Source organism: Pangasianodon hypophthalmus, chromosome 30, assembly GCF_027358585.1.
Source record: "Pangasianodon hypophthalmus isolate fPanHyp1 chromosome 30, fPanHyp1.pri, whole genome shotgun sequence".
NCBI lineage: Eukaryota > Metazoa > Chordata > Actinopteri > Siluriformes > Pangasiidae > Pangasianodon > Pangasianodon hypophthalmus.
The window spans coordinates 5,945,459-5,957,848 of record NC_069739.1 but is presented as its reverse complement, the minus strand read 5'-3'; the positions used below and the strand labels follow the sequence as shown (position 1 = coordinate 5,957,848).

Sequence of the window (12,390 nt, the reverse complement as noted above, 5' to 3'; positions counted from 1 at the left end):
CACACCATGCAACCCTGAGGGAAACGAAATTTCAATCCTCTGTGTGTCCTGTACATATAGCAGAATTGACAATAAAGTTTGACTTTGACTTTGAAGAACATCTTAGATCTGAACTATTTCCTGTGTAAAGAGAGTGCACATCTTTGCACAGGAAAATAGCCAAATAGAAAGGTAGAATAGTTGCCATAGTAAACATACTGGAAGTGGAGCACTGTTTTGGCTGTTAGACTCATTCCCTACATGGTAACGTCACCGCCCTGCCCTCAGACTCCGCCCACCGTGTGTGTGTGTGTGTGTGTGTGTGTGTGTGTGTGTGTGTGTGTGTGAGAGAGAGATAACTGGAAACAGGGCAGGGTCCAACACAGACAGCAGACGTCGGGAAACGATTTCACAACTTGTTTTTGTTGCTCATGCCGGATGAATTCATCCAGACAGTGACTGTTAGCAGTTGAATGTTTTTGTTTTGTTTTGTTTTGTTTTGTTTTGTTTGTTTGTTTTAAAAACGGAAGGCATTTTCTTCCTCTCTCCCTTTCCTTCTTAAGCCAGGGGCGCGCGGGAGGAGTTTCACAGAGAACCGCGTGAAGTTTGGGAAACTATGCGAGCGCGTCGTGGGAAAGTGTGCGCGTGAAACGTTCCGGATCCGCACCGCGCGCGAGTCAGCGTTTGGGTCGTGACTTCCAGAGCGCCGCTGCTCACGACACGACAGCGCGTGCACATAATTTGTCCATTTCCCTGCACTTTTTTTTTAATTTCTTCCGAAAATGAGACGTTGCATTTAAAAAAAAAATGCATGATTGTCCTCTACGGAGGATGTCGCAGCGCGAGGGTGAGACTTTAAAGCACGCTCGTGTGCACGCGGAGATCGGGATTTAGAAGTGTAAGGAGCCAGATGATGATGATGATGAACTCGGATCGGGAAGGTTTGTGTCTCCCGGCGCCGGAATGTGCGGACGGTGCGCACCGAGGAAGCGCCTCGTGCCTTCACACGGACGGGTTCGGCGACAGCGCTCCGGTCCCCGCGGCCGGCGATTTCTGGAACGAGCCCGCGGTGGTGAGAGGCGCGAGCGCGGGGGGGAGTGTGAGCTGCCCGGACGGAGGTAATAGCAGCGGCGGCGGCTGTGTCGGTGGAACGTCGGGCGCGGGTGCGTGCAAGAGCCGAGCCGCGAGCGTCGCGTACGTGCTGAACTCGGAGTCGGGCCCGGCGGAGAGCGCGGCCCTGCAGTGCCTGAAGGATGCGTGCGACGCGGCGGCTTGCCGGCTGGACGTGGTCCACTTCGGCAAGCTGGACTTCGGAGAGATGGCCGTGCTCGACCAGTTCTACAACGCAGGTGGGTCGCTGAGCCTCGGAGCTGTGAACGAGGCTTCATTACAGGCAGCGAGCGCCGTGTTCACAGGAACCAGCATCCACATTTCACTGAGGTCCAGGGTGCACAAATGTGTCCTAGTTAAAATATCACTATCCTTCCATTCTTCCATACACTGCTCTGACTCCATATGACTAGTTGTCATCATTCTTAAAAATGACAGACTTCATGTTAAAGGAGCACAGGAGGTCCTTTGCAAGAATATACCATTAGTTTTGAGCATTTTCTTTATTTGTTCTTGCATATTTTCCAAAAGTGTCACAGTAAACTAATTTCACATTGAAGACCAATAGAGTAGAGTTCTTACTATTAATAAATCCTATTTAAAAAAAAAATCGAATTATTGTAAATTATAGAACTGCTATTTTCATTCTTTCCCCTAGCGTATTAAAAAAGCCAGTACATACGCACAAAAACCAAAACCTTTCAGAACCCCTGAGGTCCTGCTAGTTAGTCATGGTTACAGAGATTTTCAACTTCAATCCCGGGAACCTGGGAACTAGTATAGGTTTTAGTGTTTTCTCTGCTCTAATGCATCTAATTCAGTTAATCAGCCAATTCACAGCCCTTCCGGAGTGGACGTGGGTGTGTTAGAGCAGGGAAAACACTAAAATTTGCGTGAGAGGAGGTTCTCCAGGACCAGGGTTGAGAACCTCTGAGCTAACGGATCAGCAAACCATGAGGTCCTTGATGAATTGGGTCAGGAGAGGGAGAACTTTGGCCTATGCAGGGTAGTAGGTTTCGCATAATGGAGTTGAGAATCCGCGATTCGTTCTCTATTACAGTGTTTCTTGACCCCATTCCTTGTACATTTTGGTGATTTCCCTGCTTCAGACCTGACACAACTTATTACCTAAATAATAAGCCACTGGAAAACACCAAAATGTGCAGATTGTTGGGACCGCAGGAATACAGCATAGCAAAAGATCTGTGTTTGCTGATCTTTTTCCCTTATTGCCCTTGCACCGAAATAGTGCACTGTCTATGCTTTGCACTTGCACTTAGCATTGTGCATAAATAAGCCCCCCATGAGGTTAAAATGTGGTTGTGGTGTCTAATCCTACCTACAAATGGATGCAACTGCAGTACTCTCAGAAATAAACTAGGGTTTTTTCTTAAAGCAGTGTTTCTCAGTCCTACCGAGGACACCATGCCACGGTACCTCTTCTATCACACCCCAGTTTAGGCTTGCTGATTAGCTGAACCAGGTGTGTTCAGGCCAGGGAAAACCCAAAAATGGACCAGGAGTGTGGAACACTGAGTTAGAGGAACATAGCTGTAGAGGAACAGTCATGAAAGTAGATAATATGACATTTGCCTGTAGGTACATTGAAAGGTGAAGTAGGTCCCTAGGGGACTAGTGGTTAGGCCACAGCGTTCTCACTGCTGCGGCCCGGGTTTGATTCCTGGCCAGGGAACCAACCCCAGCCAATGGGGTTGCATGCAACAGTATGTTCTCAGTGCTGGTAACAAGCCAGGATAAAATTGGGGAGGGTTGCATCAGGAAGGGCATCTGGCGTTTAAAAACTGTGCCAAATCAAATATACATGGACTGATGATCTACTGTGGCAACCCCTAAGGGGAGCAGCTGAAAGAGCAACAACAACATTTAAGGCTGAAGTGGGTAAGCTTAGTCTTTATTTCCAAGATTAGGTCTCTAAGGTTTAGGTGGGTTCAACATTTGAATAATTCCCCAATTGATCCCCCAGGATCAATTTTGGCTCATATAGTGTCTATAGAATGACTGACAGTAGACACATCCAAACCCAAACAAGCATTCTGGACCGGAAGTCTGTTAAACAGGTTTCCTCAATGACGTAATACACTTTTGCTAAGGCCATGACTTAATCCATTGTTGTTGTTTTTTTTTTTTTTTTTGTCATGTTCTACGTATCTTTCAGGTTAGTAAGGAATAAAAAAAATCGACTACTGCACATTTTTTTCTGATTAAGCAGGAGCACACCGAATACAACTCATCAGTTGTTTGAAAACTGAAATGGACTCAAATGCGCTCCTTCTTGGTTGGTATCAAATCCTCCAGCCACACTGGCCTTCCGCAGATACGCAGCAGAGCGTGCAGTATCACAAGGATCTCAGATCAAGTGAGGACTTGATTTTTTAAATTTTTTTGTTTCTTTAACCACAGAAGAATTTGCATTTCATCTGCGCTGTTTCCGCTCATCATCTCATCTGATCATCTCATTTTCAAGCCCTTTATTAGCTGGATAAGGGTATGAAAAACTTGCAAACCTCAGTAATGTCACTGAGGACAGATTTCTGCTGCAATTTCCGCACATTACACTGGTCATATGACTTGTGGTGAGACACTTGTGGCTTTCCTGCACATCCCCTGGCACTGGTTGATATCCTTGGGACTTGATTAAAAACAAAAAACAGATCTTGTGTAAATTTATTTTTGAAAAACAAGGTCTCACATGTCTTACCTCATTCAAGTGCGTTAGAATTCCCCAGTTTGGCTCAGTCACATTTCAACCACTATCACTAACGGACAGAAGTATGTACGTGGTACATGGTGCAGTCATGGGGCTCTAGAACAGTTGAGCATGAGTTGCATGAGTTTTGAAGAGCTTTGGCGGTATTTGGTATTGCAGGTCAAACTTGTCCCAAGTCCCACTTGCTTCATTCAGGAGATGTCTCAGTGGTACCATGACTTTGGAAGTGTTTCATAAAGCCCAGCAAATCTCAGGCTTGGTGCTCCACCTAAGCCTATTGAAGCTGTTTGGCTTTTTTCTCTCCTGACAGCACTAAGTGGAAGCTCTTGTGCTTCCCCATACCCTGTTCTTTATCATACACAACCACACAGACAAAGTATCTTCAGTGGACTACATGAAAGAAGTGAGTTAGGATTAGTGCAATACACTGGCCGGTTTCAACCACAGATGGATCCTAAATTGGCTATTTCTAATCACAGTCACAATTAACCATCACAAATCTGCAATCACTGTAATCATAATAGAATATCTGTACAATATTGGCTTGTTGCATATAGCACATGAGTGTAATGTACATTACTTGTTCTAAGATTCACTTCATCTCATGAAGGACCTGGTGGATATCTGTATAGATGAATCTGAGAAGTTAACCCCAGCTCTCAAGCATCATTATAGTTAGGAAAGAGTTAACTCATTTAAACCCGGTTTTGACCAGTGGGAGTAAATGGGTTAATTAGTGCATACAATCAAAACATGTCTGAAAACAAGTAGAACTTGACATGATGTCAAGAACAAGAAGTCTAATCCTTCTTGTTACATAATCTGTATGCATGAAATACCCTTAAAATATACTTCAGACATGTAGGAAGCTATTGAAGAGGCAGTGGTAGGTCAGTGGTTGGCCTAAAACCATGTTGGCCTACTGATCGGAAGGTCATGAGTTCAAATCCCAGCACTGCCAAGTTGCTGATTTGGGCCCTTGAGCAAGGCCCTTACCCTTCAGCTGCTCAGCTGTATAAATGAGATAAATGTAAATGAAGACATATGACCTTGACCATGCTTGGCTCAATCTCAAAATCTAATGAGTTCATCTATGAATGAATGGAAAATTAGGAAAATTCCAGCCCCTTCTGTCCAATCAGAATGGAGAATTTAACAGCACTGTGGTACATAGATATGACAAGAAATGCCAGAACAAAAGAAAGAGAGCTTGAAGATATCACTGTGGGGCATCCCCCCTTCATCTTATCATGCTCAGGGTCAGAGAATGTGTGTGTGAAATGTCACTCAGTGGCATTAAGGAGTGCAGTCACGTTACTTGAGTGCAGGAGTAGGGTTGATCTGAATATACTGAGAGGAATCTGCTGTCCCTGATTACGGCTGTAAAGAGTTTAAGAGTGACATTGAAAGATTGGACTACAGTAGCAACCTGCCAACATATGGTCACTGGCACTGTGCTGAGAATATTTATAGCAGTCCAGTTTACCCTAAAGGCATGAACTAAGGCGGGCAACTTTCTGCTGTATCTAGCAGTGAGCCTGAAGTAAATTTAATCATTAATGTCATTACAAATTGTCTAGTGGCAATTATTTGTGCTTGTGAAAAATGAAAAGGCAGGTAGCTCAACAGTTAAAGGTGCAGTTTGTCATTTTTTTTAAGTGTTTCTAGATCTATAATAATCATAAAATTCCAAAGATATGTGATAAAAACCATGTTTTGAATGTGGCTTAATTGTTCATTTTAGGCTTCTGTTTAAATCTTTCCAGCCCTGAAATAAGCTCCATCCCCCAGCTTAAGAAGAGCAGTCCAGCTCTACACATTTTCCTCAAAAGGCAACTTACAAGGCAAATGTATTTGCATGTATAGTATTAGGGGCAGGTAGGGGGAAAGAAGATAGCTTGCCGGTGTTTTCATTGCAGTTCTGATGCACGTTGCATGCAGCTCCTTTAAGGTTCTGTGCTATTGACCTGAAAGTTGCGAGTTCACATCCTGGGCAATTTCAGAGAGCTAGGCCCTCAGGCGAGGCCCTTAACCGTCAAAGATCTATGCTTGGAATGTACTCTGTCTCACTGGTAAGTCTGGTTAGATAAAAGGTTCCTCCTAATGAATAACTGTAGACACAAACGAACGCTAGTCGCTGAATATAAGAGCATGTCTGCTCCTTTGTTGGTTTTGCTTCCTGCAAACATTTGGAGCATTCAGAAATCTTTTGACTGAGATTTCTACAGGATGACAGCAGGGTGGCAGAGGCATGCTGAGGCATGTCCAAAACCAAAACCTGATTGGATCTTTTCCCAAACACACTCTCGTGAACAGCTGTACCTCAGTTACCTCACCGAAACACAAAACAAGCCTCGAGGCTCTACTTCTTTATGGAGCTTTGTGAATTTGTGATTCACCTTCTGCTGCTGTGGATAGTCCCATATCGAGACCCTAAAAATGTCCATTTGCCAGAAAAGTTTCTGCTTCAGTGAATAATCTCACCGAGATACTGTAGAAGCGTACTTAAGAACTGCTCCTGTGATCATAAAGACCGTCCTATACTGTTTGTTTCTACTCTGCCACACCTGATTATCATGATTTATAATCCCACTATCTGGTGTCATCCAGAACAGAACAGGTTCCCTTTCGAGTCTGGTTCCCGTCAAGGTTTCTTCCTCATGTGACTTCAGCAAGTATTTCCTTGCCTTGTCACTTCTGGCTTGCTCATTAGGGATCTAAATCTTCATCCAAATATCTATCGTGATGTCTTTGTTGTGATGATATCTATTGCGGACCACAAACAACAGTGTTTTGGGGGGTGTGGCTTTGGAAGGAGCTTTGAATGGAAGTCTGTAGAATTGTAATTTTAAATTTCAGAAACAACTAGCTTTTGCTAACCTCTGCTAAATTCACTGAGTAGGATTGTGCGATATAGATTTTTTCCCCTTTGCTTTGATTTGCCATTTTAAAAAATTTAGAATTTCATCTAGAACCAGTAGCTTAGAAAAAGACATGAAAAGAAGCATTTCTACCATTTGAGTTTTAAGGCGTACTGGGGAGAGTGTAATAATATTACCGGCTGTGCAGTTGGCAACTGCTTGCTGATGTTGTACTGAATTCTGGCTCCCCACCAGAATCCGGCTCCCTTACTCTGTAACCCACATGAGTGTGAAGGGAGTGTGTTTCTGCTGGGAGCCGGAATTCAGCACAACACAAGCGCGGCATACTTAATCATGCTCTAATTAACACCACTATTAACATTATTTATAAAGTGTTAGATTTTGACCTAAAAAGATCAAATCTACTTCCTATTTCCATTTCTGGCAAAAAAAAAAAAAAAAAAAAAAGCCCAGAAGAGCTGGGGTTTTCTTTTTTGTTTGTGTTTTTTTTTTTTGGCCATTTTTTGTTTTTTGTTTTTTTTGTTTTTTTTCGGTGACTATATACTTGTCGAATGTTAGCTAAGTCAAACATACACTGATAGATTTTATTCACATTTAATGACCTCAAAATTCTCAGTTAACGAAGGTACGAAAAGGAGCAGCGTGAGTCAATAGCTTGTGAGATGTGGCAGGAAGGGGGCGGGGCTTCCAGTTGGTGTCAGCTAATATTGGAAAGTTGAACATGCTTGCCTAAATTTTTCCAGATTCATATGTCGGTTTACTCATCTCCTGTTTTATTGCGGATAAAAAGACTCCTTTTAGGAATAGTTTTTTGAGTGATAAATTGTACTAGCATACTCTGATGTTAAATTGTGGATCTCCTATGCAAAATGCGTAATGGTTGGTATTATATATAATATAACGTATGATGTACAATGTAATCAGTATAATGTATAATATAATCAGAGTAAACGTCACTGGATTTCATTATAATATGGTGTAGAGATGATAAAATCATTATATCGCACAAATCTATCACTGACTAAATCTTAAAAAGTGTGTGGTGTACATAATTTAAACTAACACGTATTCAGTTTTTGGGGCAGTTTGTATAAGGACAGCGCATGCAGCAGGGTGTGGAAATGGACTCTCAGTCTGACACTAAGCTAACCAGATGATTTGACCTGAGGTTAATGAGGTTACTGAGGTCAGTGAGGTCATTGTGGTCTGTGAAGAACCTTGCGAGTATAGTTGGCTTAATTGCAGTGTTAGAAGACTACAGAGCAGCATTCTTTTAAGGCCCATGAGTCACATTTGAGATGTTTTGTATTAGTGGTACGGATTACATCTCGCTCCTACACAGTGCTGGGTTTGTTTGGACCATGTGCCACTCTGCCTTCTAATGTTTTTGTCCTACTCCCACCTTCAGAGTCTCACGTAAACACACTCCATACATGCACTTATGTCGACTCTTATGACGACTTTACGTACTTACGCTGTTTTGAATTCAAAACAGATGTGGATTTTTCTTGATGACTCCACATTCGCTAACCAAGTAGACTAGCCTGCTGTAACACAGGGGTTCCTTCATTCACACATGTGCAGTAATTGTTATTTATTTTGCGCAATATTATTGAATAAAAACACTTATTCTGACAGTAGTTCTGAACAAAACTGCAAATTTGTATATGTATAATATATTATCATTTCTATACTAATAGCTCATTCAGAGAACATAGACTTTGTATGGCGGATAACTTACGCCACATAATTTAAGCCTATAAATAAAAAAATGAAAAATATGCTGTTTTTAAACAACAATCATTGAATGTGAAGTTTTGTGTGAGGATACATTTATTTAACATTTTTGGAAGGAGTCTCCAGTGTCAGTCCTTAATAGTCAGAGATGACTTTATGTTGCTGATGAAAAACGTGTGGATTTTAAATTTTTTTTTTGCGAAGGCAGATTTTTTTCTATTTTATAATTATTAGGCTATTGTGTGGGATTTCACCACAGTACTTTTTGCCCTGCTCCCTCCTGCACTGGTTGCTTGATTGCCTGCTTCCCACCCACAACCTTCCAAATTAAACAGAGCTTACACTGTACGACGAGAGAAAATCTTGTCATCTACCTAATGCGTTGGTGGAAATCACATGACCAAGATTCTCATTCTGTGTGACTACTTCACAATGTAGTTTCTTATACTGAGGGACCGTCAAATTAAATGTAAACAAGTGGCTGCTTCACCACTCTTTTTAGGTTTGCGCAAGATGATCTTAAGACATGACAATAGTTTGCAGAAGTCAGAAATGTATGAAGGGGCTGAACCATATCTTAAATCTACTAAGAAAATGGTCAAATCGATACAATAATAACATGGCAGCTGAATTAACTTATTAAAAAAGATCAAACGAAGAAAGCTATCATCATGTCCTCCTGAGAGGGATCTAGATCAGGTTAAAGGTGTTGCCACCATGCCTGGAAATCAGAGTGATTTCTCAGGCAGGAAACAGGAAACCGTAAGGGTACATGATGTCATCAGGAGAAGTGCAGCAGCAGAGGTTATTTCTATAAGTCCCTGTTGTTCGGTTTTACTCTCAGGTCCAATAAGTTACGACAAACTCCACACGCCACGTACCTAAACAAAATGTTTCACTGTCGTATACCTCTGCCAGCTGAATGAGTTTTTGCCGTCAGGTCAGATCTGCTGTGTAAGATTAACGATTGTTTGAGAGACAGCCAGGCGTGGTGCAACTCCCAGAGACAGAAATGAGAGAGAGAGAGAGAGAGAAGATGAAAGTGAGCGAGAATTGCACAATGCAAAAACACACACACACTATGTACTATGTACACTGTAAATACGGTCGTAGTAAATAGCGGTAGGCCGGTGAGAGACTGCAGCTCAGCCGTACGCCTGTATAAACACACAGCAGGAGTTTTCACGTGCACCGATGGCTAATGCTGAGTGTTTCGTTTATCCTGGCCGAGGATAGAGAAAACGGGGTCAAGAGGATCTACAGTACAAGCTGTAAAGCTCTCTACAGAGAGAATGTGTGCGAGAGAACAAAGAGAGGAAGAGAGCGCACTGCCTAGCAATTGCGCAACATCTAGGCGAGCAAATCAAAGGAACATCAGTTTATATCTGTCAAATACCAACATTTAAAAAAGAATCGTTGGTCATTAGTATTTTAAAATGTATGGACTTGTTAATGAGGACTTTATGAAGATATGAATTGTGCAGTTGGTGCAGTTATGATGGTTTCTGGTTGCTGATAATTGCACTTTAAAGCTAAACACCCTAGCTAGTTATAACTAGCTATAACATAGGTAGTTAGATAACAGTGTAAATTACACTTGTTAGTTACATCGTTTCTAATCACAGAAAGGACTGAAAACTGTGGACTAAAAAGATGGCATACATTCAAATGAATTTTTAAACTATGAACTATTTTCGATCAGGTGTGGTTTTCGTATCCATTGTCACAGTGGCTACGTTTACATGCACATCAAATTCAGTTTATGGTCTATTCACGTTGCATTCATATTCTGAATACGATGTTTATATGCATACAGACATCGGAATATTCCTGTATACGTTGTTGTTGTAAGTATGCCTGAGTTTCCATTTCCTAAATACCTAGCCTATAGCTACGTATCTATTAGCACCCATAATTCCTTGTGGACTGAGCATGCACATATATCTCCTTTCAGTGGATTTTCTGAATAAGGTGTTTATGTGCAAAAATAATTCTGATTAACACAGGCATATTTCAGGGGTGGAAATCAAGAATATTGTCTTAATCTGAATCAGGCAGTCGGATTGCATAGTTTACATGAATCAATACTAATTAGAATATTACCACATTCTGATTAATACTGGAATATTGATGTGCATGTAAACGTAGCCAGTGTGCAAGATGAATGCAGAAGGTGTAATATCAGGGGGCAAAGTGACTCCTGCTTCAGTGGGCCTCTGTTTAGTACTTGTTGCAATTCCCATTTTTGACCACTAGGTGCAATAATAACTCAATGGAACCTAAATGGGGCGGTAAACACGCTGCCTACAAATGCGACCAAATCAATGGAACATTGGCTTATATTGGTCAGCCAGCAACATTTTTTTTTAATCATTGGTCACTCAAAAGAGATAATTAGTATTTTCACGGAATTTAAAATATATAATTGTGAATAGACACTTTAAAGATTAAGATTTGTTGAATGGCTGAAATATATGGTTGGGCTCTGCCCACCTGCCCCAATAGACAAGCCGTCACTGAATATACGTTTGTTTCTGAGGGACAAAATCTCATCATGCAACATGCTGTGTATTTCAGCTAGTATTTTTTTATTTAGTATTCAAATATTATTCTTACCACCTAAACCACAGAAGGTGAAAATCACTTTCTTAAGCAAAGACACCTAACATGAAGTATCATCATAACTCTCTTCATCATAAATCATAACTCTATCAGAAATGCTATCGTTTCTCAATGATTTTTATTTATTCACAAACAGTAATTTATTTTTCTTGTTGAATACTCGATTGTGATTGGTTGGAAGGCGTCGCATCGTTTTCAATAACAGCAGTAGTTCCAGCTGAAAGGTTTATACCGATGTTCAGCAACTTAGTTACAACTTCGACATAATCTAAGATTAATAAATGAATAAAAAAAAGTGTTCATTGATATTCATTGATATGGTCACGTTTTCTGCGGCATGTCTTCTAACAGCACATCCTGGTATATTTTATTACTTACTTAACACCCAATTAGGCCAAAGTCCAGTTATTATGTATGCTCACTACATTGGGTGATGTGTATTGTAGAATGTGCGTAATGCACTACACACCCAATTAAATTAAACTACATAATAGTTTTCTAGTAGTAGATATTAGTTCTTACACTTTGATTGAGTGTTTTATGCCTTTAATTAGATAATTGATATCTAATTTAAACAATAATAAAGTATGCTCTAAATAACAGGCAATTTGATGTTTATAAATTTTGGAAATGTTTCAATTAGTCTTGCAATGCTAGAGAGCCCGGTACTTTTCGTGACTAAACATGCCCAAGAACTGCCTACTTTTACAGGAAGTTGCCATGTGACTGACATTGCAAACAACCAACCATGCTTACTCACCAGTGTCTGTTTCAAAAACTTTAAACTTTAGTTTACTTTAGTCTAAAATCTTTAGTAAGAGCTTTATGCCGATCAAGGGTTGGATTGGATCTGAAGCTTTTCCCTGGAGCACTGGGTGTGAGGCGGGATTGGTGGGATTTCAGGGCCTCAACACACACACACACACACACACACACCTACAGGCAATTTATCGTCATAAGTTCGCCTACATGCATGTTTTTGGACAGTAGGAGGAAACCAGATAACCCGGAGGAATCCCATGCAAACACTGAGACAGTAACCTGAGCTCAGGATTGAACCAGGCCCCTGGAGCTGTGAGGCAGCAAACTACAGTATCAGTAAAATGAAAGTGCAGCACAACACAATAAATGCACACAACAGTAAGAACTATGAAGCAAACATGTGATGGCAACCCCTACTTTGTGGGATTCACAGTCTACTTGAGGTGACTGCTACAGTTTCCTGATGAGCAGCTGTGCATGTACATGTGTGTGTATATATATATATATATATATATATGTATGTGTGTGTGTATGTGTGTGTGCGCGATTGCATTATCACTTCAGTTTCAG

General features: G+C 41.1%; 1 protein-coding gene across 1 annotated transcript in view; it reads left to right on the top strand.

Moving 5' to 3' along the window:
- Nucleotides 1–329: 329 nt before the first annotated feature.
- map3k5 (mitogen-activated protein kinase kinase kinase 5) overlaps nucleotides 330–12,390 on the top strand; it is a 72,937-nt gene continuing 60,876 nt past the window's right edge. Inside the window, exon 1 of the mRNA XM_026917806.3 lies at nucleotides 330–1,328. Coding sequence (XP_026773607.3) covers nucleotides 890–1,328 — 439 coding nt within the window. The 5' untranslated portion in view covers nucleotides 330–889. The remainder of the gene's footprint in view (nucleotides 1,329–12,390) is intronic.